Source organism: Suillus paluster (genome assembly GCF_016628075.1).
Source record: "Suillus paluster strain FC165 chromosome Unknown EDB91scaffold_669, whole genome shotgun sequence".
Taxonomy (NCBI): domain Eukaryota; kingdom Fungi; phylum Basidiomycota; class Agaricomycetes; order Boletales; family Suillaceae; genus Suillus; species Suillus paluster.
In genome coordinates, this window is record NW_024538229.1 from 1 (window position 1) to 7,193 (window position 7,193).

Consider the following 7,193-nt stretch of genomic DNA (forward strand, 5'->3'; position numbering starts at 1 on the left):
CGATAGGCCCATTGCCTCATGAGTTTTTTTGTGCGATGACCATTGTGGCTGCACACTTGATGAGTTCCGGTGGGGCTCGTTCGATCATGTTGGCTTCCTAGCATTTCATCTATTCTGGCGCTGAGAAATTTCGACTGTTCTGGGGTAAGCGGTCGTTGGTGGGTGTGTAGGTTGAAGGTTGCGTTCTTGGGGACATTAAGGTTGAGATATGCTCCCGGGATTGGAGTGATTTCTTTCAAGGATACGCAAAGTTTTTCGCTGGTTTCCGTATGAAGTCTTCTAGTTGCATGCATGTTCTTGTGAGAGGTCCTCACTGAAGGTGATCAATGACAGAATTTTTGCGACTTGTGCAGGGTTTCTGGCCATGTGTGTCTGGTGTAGATAGATTGGTTTTCGTTTGCCGTAACTCTGGCAATTCCCGGAATACTTCTTCCTGTGGGTGGTTTGCCTCTCGTCCAGTATGACGCCTATGCTCAGGTTTGCTGCTGCGGACATGCATTCTTCTGGTTCCGGTTCGGCTTGGTTTGTTCTGCTGTTGGTGAGTCGGACTCGTCTCCAGATTTGCTTAAGGCATTTCTTGTCTTGCTGCTCTGCGCTCATAGGCATGTGTCTCCATTGACCCATCGGTTGGTGCGTCGGGGTTTTTCCGTTAGCTTCGCTTTTCAATGATGTATGTTGGTCTGGGGCGACTTGCCTCAAGGGGGGTGTATTCTTACCCCCCGCTAAGATTGCTCGTTGTTTGATATCCATTGTTAAGCTTATCCCGTCTTCAACCTGTTGCATAGTGTGTGGGTGTGCGACTTGGTTCGTTAGCATTGTCGACTGTGAGTCGTTTGCTATCTTGATTGAATCGCTCGAGTAGTCATGTATGGCTCTGAAGGCTTGTAACATAGGCTTCCCAAACAGGAAGGCCCAGCCGCCTCCACTGTTGAAGACTTCGAACTGTCCTTTGGTGCGTACTCCATTGAGTTCGATGACTCCTGACCATTGCGCTTCTGAGGTGACTATGGTTCCGTTTGCCATCCGCAGGCGTTTCGTTGACGGGCCGAAGTTCTGTAGCTGTTACAGGGACTCTCAGACCCCTATTGTCTCCACCAAATGTCGCCGTCACAACCGCGTCACAACACATGACAGATGACATCACCGGCACGTGACTAAACTACAGAGCACAGCATGACAGCTGTTGGAGCATGACAACTCTAGACTGGACCTAGACCGGGATCAATAGAAGCCACACGCTTCTCCTTTATCGCCCCTACCAATACACCGGTAATGACTATTGTTTATCCTATCGCTTATCATGACAGATAGCGTTATCTGACTTGGACACCTACCACTGTGCCAGTACCATACCCTGGACCTTTACCATTGAACCGGTACTCTTATCTCTGAGTCCTTATGACTCACATAGACACTTACCTAGTTGGGACACTTTCTGGCTACCCAAGCCTACCCTGAACTCATAGGATGATACCTATATATACCCCAGTAGTTAGACCATGTATTTCTCTAACTTGATCTTCACTTGTGATATACGACTCTAGCTTCTTCTTTGAACCTTCAGTCAGTCATTCTGGATGAACAGCCTTCATTCAGTCTTCCATCGTCCCGGTGCTCCATGAAGCGGACACAGGATTGACCATATCAAGTGCACTGTTGGAAAGCCGGGCATTCCCGTAACAGTAGCCGGTGCTTGACTTTGTTGAATATTGATAAGCACATTGCGGGTACCATGGCGCCGTCATCAAAGAGTGCCAGTTCCTATTTGCGCCTTATTGAGTGATGCATGTCCTGCCGTGTACAAGTCAACCACGTCGGTCTCGTTTGTCGTCGGGGATACATGTGCATCAGGTGTAACTAAAGGTGCGCTTGGGATCTGGGGGCTCGTCTGAATCATCTGGTCCTCACATGGTGCCTCCGCGCATGCGAGGACCTCTGTCCTAATATGGGTCTCTGCTGTTCGTGGGGTCGGTGTGATGCCCTTATCTACACCGACCCATCCCCTCTTCCCTCACTCTGTTCTCCTCCTCCAAACTGCTCGTCTCCGTACGCATATACAAGTGAGATTGGCATGGTTGTGAAGCAATTAAAGGCACCCAAGACTCTACTCAAAACTGCTCTCCAAGCAGCTTCTTTCCTTTCCAGATGTGCTGTATCTCCTGGAGGAAGTACACAGTTATGGCTGGTAGCCCATTTCATGCGTGACCCATGCGTTCTCCCCCCACTTCGCATTCCATTGTACGATTTGGGCTGCATGTGCTGCGTGGCCTGCTGTGGTGTCTGGGTGGTGGGGGAAGGATGTGATGAGGAGCTTGATGTTCGTTCTCGTTTCATCTGTTATCATAATGGGTTGTTGTGGGGTTGGCTGGCGGTTGTACATAGGCTGTGCATTCTGTCGGTTCTGGGTCGCAGGTGTTCTCGTGTATCCACTACCGCCTGGGGGTGCTGTCTGGGGGTTTGGTGTGCTGACGGACATTCTGCTGAGTTGGATTTGGAGTGTGTTGACTGGGTTGGGTACTGGTGCTCATTGTCGGATGCGAGCTAGGTCTATCCTGAGGGCATTGAGCTCCTGCACTTGCCAGTTATGTTGCTCCTGTTTCTCTACCAAACTATTCCCCTTCAGCTCCGTAACTGCCTTTGTGAATTCCGCCCAGTCCTTGTATTCCTCGTCCTTAAGTAGGTCCTTGATGATGTCTGGTAACATGCTGCGCACTTGCCAGATCATTGATGTGCCCTGTGCGATTCCCGCATTTGTGGCTAGTTGTAATGTCTTCACTGCCCATGCAACGTGCATCCAGCATTCCTGGTCATATAGCATTGTCTTCTTCCCAACTTCTGTACTCTGCAGGGTGTGATCTAAAAGCTCCTTTTCATACTCTGCATTCATCTTTTCCACTACTTTGATCGGCGGCCAATGTGCTTTGAACACTGTGACAAATGTGGTCCATGTAGTTTTGCTTGTGACTGGGATGTTCTTGAACCATGTTTCAGCTTGGGAGCTGGTGCCTAGGTAATCTCCAAACACGTCTAGCTCGTCGGTGCTCACGGTCATGGACTGCTGTCTCATTGTACGGTTGAATGACTTCAAGAAGTCTGCTGGGTTCTCTGATGCACGGCCATCACTGTGGAAGATCTGCGGCGTCTCTGCAGGCATGTCATTCTTGGCTTGTGCGATTGCGAAGAATGTGGCTAAGTCGTAGTCTGGTGCTGCAGGGATAGGCTTGAGTGGCTCGATTTTTGTGTAGCGAGGTAGTGGTTGGAAATCGAGTGGAGGTAGCTGCAGGTCCAATTCTGGGACGTCTAGCTCAGGGAATGGGATGTTATTCTGGTCTTCATTTTCGAGGCTGCTGAGGGACGAGCTGTCTGAACGATATGGTGTGTTATGCGAAGACAATTCTGGTGTGTCAAGTGGGGAGGAAGTGGTGGATGTTTCCGTTGACCAGTTGGTTTTTGAGCGGATGTTGGTTATCGCAAATCCTGTTGGTGCTCTGGGTCTTAGGCTGCTAGGCATCAGTTTCCGATGGAAGTCCACATAAATAGTTGGAGTGAAACACAGCCCTTTTTTAATATATGCAGGTGTTTTGAGAACACCTGCCATCTAGCTTGGCCTTTTGGGCGTAATGTGACGTAATTAAGCTGCTCTTACTTGTGATAAGGTTGTTGGTGTTTCTGAGTCGAGGGTTCCGCGTTCTCTGATTGGCTGGTTGAGAACAAAGACTGCGACTAAAACTGCGGCTAAATGTTAATGCTGAGATGAACGTGGGTTGGTTCGAATTCGCTCTATCTACCACAATGGACAGGGTGGTCGGACTCGAGCTGTGATCTGGAGAGATGCCTTGCTCGGCGCGTGCGCTTCTGTGTTACTGACTAGCCCGACAACTTGTGCTACCCTGCTGACTTAAGCCTCGGAATGAGCCGCTCGGCTTCTCTTCTCCTATGCTGCGCCCTTGGGACCCCTACTCCACCGTGACATTGTAACCCTTCAAACATAAGCTGATTCACCCTGTGGATGGCACAAGTCAAGCCCCTCATCTGATGATCCAAATGTCTCAACAATTTCAAAATTTCGAGGGAGCTATGCACAGCATGCAGGTATGTGCAACTATTCTTTGTTGAAATCCATGTCAATCGTCCTTGCTCGTCTCAGCTCGGCCTAGAAAGATAGAACAGAGCGAATCTAGACGTACAAAACCGCAATGTTTCAATTTGACCTTTCCACCTCCGCAAAACCACCATCAGATGTATGGTTACTGTGTATCCGAGAAATGGGTTCGTAAGATGGCTCTTCGGTACGTCACAGAACTACATCCCGACCTTCACCCCGGCAGGGCCTGGAGCAATGCGGAGTCCTAGTCAAACCCCAGCTACAGCTTCAGACACAAATTCGGCATTCATTCGTTGGGTATGGGTTTGGCATTTCTACCTGCAGGACGGGTATTAATAATTCCAGCGGAATGTATGCACGATGGATGCGTTTGCTTGTTGTACATCTGCACTGATGACCCTTACGAATATCGTTGGCGCCCTATTCAGAAGCAGGCTGTTGAACTCTCGAAGCTGTTGGGGAGTGAGCCGCAGTGGTGGGTAGAGGATCTGCCAGCAAGCTTCTACGATGATTAATGGAGGAACCAATCGAGGGGACGTGCCATTTGGACTGGGCGAGTAGCAGACACTAGCATGAATCGTCTAAGTTGTATATATAATATAATCGTTTCACCTACATGTGGGCACTTGTTCCGTCGGATAGGCAGCAGAAATTTACCGCAGTCATGGTTGAGTGCCTTGCATTGTTCAGTAGTCGATGTAGGCGGAGTAAGTATTCACTTTGTCGATGGCACAAGTATCACCGAAGAAGGACTGATCACGAGCAAATTGAAGCCCCTGATCCCGTCCCATCCAGGTCACCCTCCTGCGATCACGAATAAAGTATTCAATTGGTTTGCCTAGAGTGATATACTCCCATCCGCATTAAGTTAAGATATATTCACAGCCCCGACCCTCACAACCCATCACGCACCATCGTCAACTCCCCCTCGAAAAGGCCCCAACAGGCCTCTGAATCGGCGCAATCCCAGGCGGAGGTTTCAACGGCGGGAACGATGATCTGAACCCACGCGCAGGCTCAAAAGGTAGGGCCTTACTCGATAACGTCGACGTCCCCGAAGTAGACGCGGCCGAACTAGTAGGGAGCATACCGCCACCAGCATGCGATGGAACAGAACTCGTCGAATGGGATGGAATAGAACTCGTTGAATGCGACAAAATAGATACTTTGGGATGCGAGAGCGATGAACTCGGAGAATGGGAGTACACAGAGCTGGATGCATGACTGCTTGCATAAGGGTTTGGGAGTCCCAATCCAGGAGGCGCACCGTCCCCGATTCGATATGCCGATGAGCGTGGTTGGTGTCTTCGATATTGAGGAGAGATTGGCTGCATCTGCAAGGGTCTCCCAATAGGTTGAGGGTACCCAACATCCACCTGCGCTTCAACCTCCTGTATCTCCTTCTCAATCTCCATGAGCGTCTTCTCCAAATCAATCAACACCGTCCCCTCCAACTTCTCCTGCCTCGCACAAAGCCTCTCCAACCTATGATCAGCGCTCCCGATCTCAGTTTTGACTCCCTCCACGCGTTTTCTCCGCTCTTCCTCCTTGGCCTCGCGTTCCCTGCGAGCTTTGGAAGCTTCTTTGCGTAGAGCTTCGCATTCTACCTCTTTTTCGCGGACTTGTTTGCGTAAGGAAGGGACTTCGCCCTCGAGTTCGTTTCTAGTCCTTTCTACGTCGTCTTTCCCCTCGCTAGCCCTGCGGACGGCATCTTCGAGCGCTCTGATGCGTTGCCTCGCTTTACTTTCTGCAGCACTAGCTTTCTCAGACGCTCGATTGAGAGCTTCGATCTCGGATTTGAGCGCTGCGTCTGCTTTTTGCGAGTCTCTGCGCGTGGATTTGAGGGTAGATGTTAGATCGCTGATGCGTGATTGGAGGGTTGAGAGGGTAGATTGGAGGTTAGGGAGACGGTCTTCTTGGGTGGGGGTTGTGGATCGCGATCTGGTTCGGGGTGTTTGGGGGTGTGCGTGGATGGGGGTTTGGTCTTGCGTCGTTGTTGATGATGACAAGGATAATGACGAAGAGGATGTTGATGAGGAAGAGGATGAAGATCGGAGGAGGAAACTAGTGCTAGTCCCTTCGTCCAATCTTCCATTCTCGATATTCTCCGCTTCTACACCAAAATAAGTGCCCACACATCGATGATCAAAAAGCACGAACCTTCAGTGACGACCTGCCTCCTTATACAACTCGCCTGTCCGCCCTGCACGAGCCCTAGATCGATATCATACTGGCGTCCAGGCATGAGCCCATATATGATGATGACTGCTTCGTCTGCGGGCTCGAGGAGGCGTATGAGAACGCGCTGCCATGGCGAGCCGTTGACAGATACTGAGAGACCTGCTGAGAGCGCGTCTGATATGATTCCTCGCGCGTTTAGGGCTTCTGTTTCTATATCTATATCTGCTTGTGTTTCTGGGTCTGCTTCGGTATCTAAATCTGAAGTTATTGGCGGCTGCTCAGAGGTGTTTTGTGAAGCGTCAGTTTCGTTCGGGGGTGGTTCAGATGTGGTGGTGGGTGGGGAGAGTGAGGAAGAAAGGATGAAAGTTGCTGATACTGAAGTGATTTCGCGGACTGAGAGGATGAGGTGGGGCGTCCAGGGACGGATGGTGTGCCATGAGCTGGAGGATGTGCTAGTTGGTTCGTCGGTGGTCATCGTTGCTGGTACCTAGGAACGTTGTTGTCGCTGATTTACATTTACAAATTTATTGATTGGTTCGGACTATAAATTTTGAGTAAGGCGAGGAGACTCACGCTGGGTCAAGATGATGGAGATTTAGGTATGCAGGCGATTATTCAGAATCGATGATATTTGTACTACCAGCTCCTCGGTCACTACACTACACTAACAAGTCAACCTACGTACTAGTTCGCGAAGACGGTATAGGCAGATCATAAGTGCGAACGAGTGAGTTCTGAGGCTTATACGCACGATCCCACAGTACTCACTCGTTGGCTTGCGGCGCTGCTGTTGAGGGGGTACATAGCATGCAGGTATGTGTTTATATACATCTCAATTGTTCTTGCTCAGCTAGATGAAATGGAGAAAGATAGACAGAATGATTCTGGACGTACCAAACCCACGCCA

The 7,193-nt window shown here is 50.0% G+C and overlaps 2 protein-coding genes across 2 annotated transcripts; both read right to left on the bottom strand.

Annotated features, from left to right (window-relative positions):
- Positions 1-2,629: 2,629 nt before the first annotated feature.
- EDB91DRAFT_1005039 (uncharacterized protein) lies at positions 2,630-3,100 on the bottom strand (the record flags this gene model as incomplete). Its single annotated transcript, XM_041312301.1, has 1 exon — positions 2,630-3,100. A coding segment is annotated over one exon (471 nt), but the record flags the coding sequence as incomplete, so codon positions are not given.
- A 1,922-nt stretch (positions 3,101-5,022) lies between these two features.
- Positions 5,023-6,761, bottom strand: EDB91DRAFT_1259258 (uncharacterized protein; the record flags this gene model as incomplete). Its single annotated transcript, XM_041324374.1, has 2 exons — positions 5,023-6,218; positions 6,266-6,761. 2 exons carry the CDS (start codon positions 6,759-6,761, stop codon positions 5,023-5,025), a joined length of 1,692 nt encoding a protein of 563 aa, XP_041168310.1.
- Between the last annotated feature and the right edge of the window lie 432 nt (positions 6,762-7,193).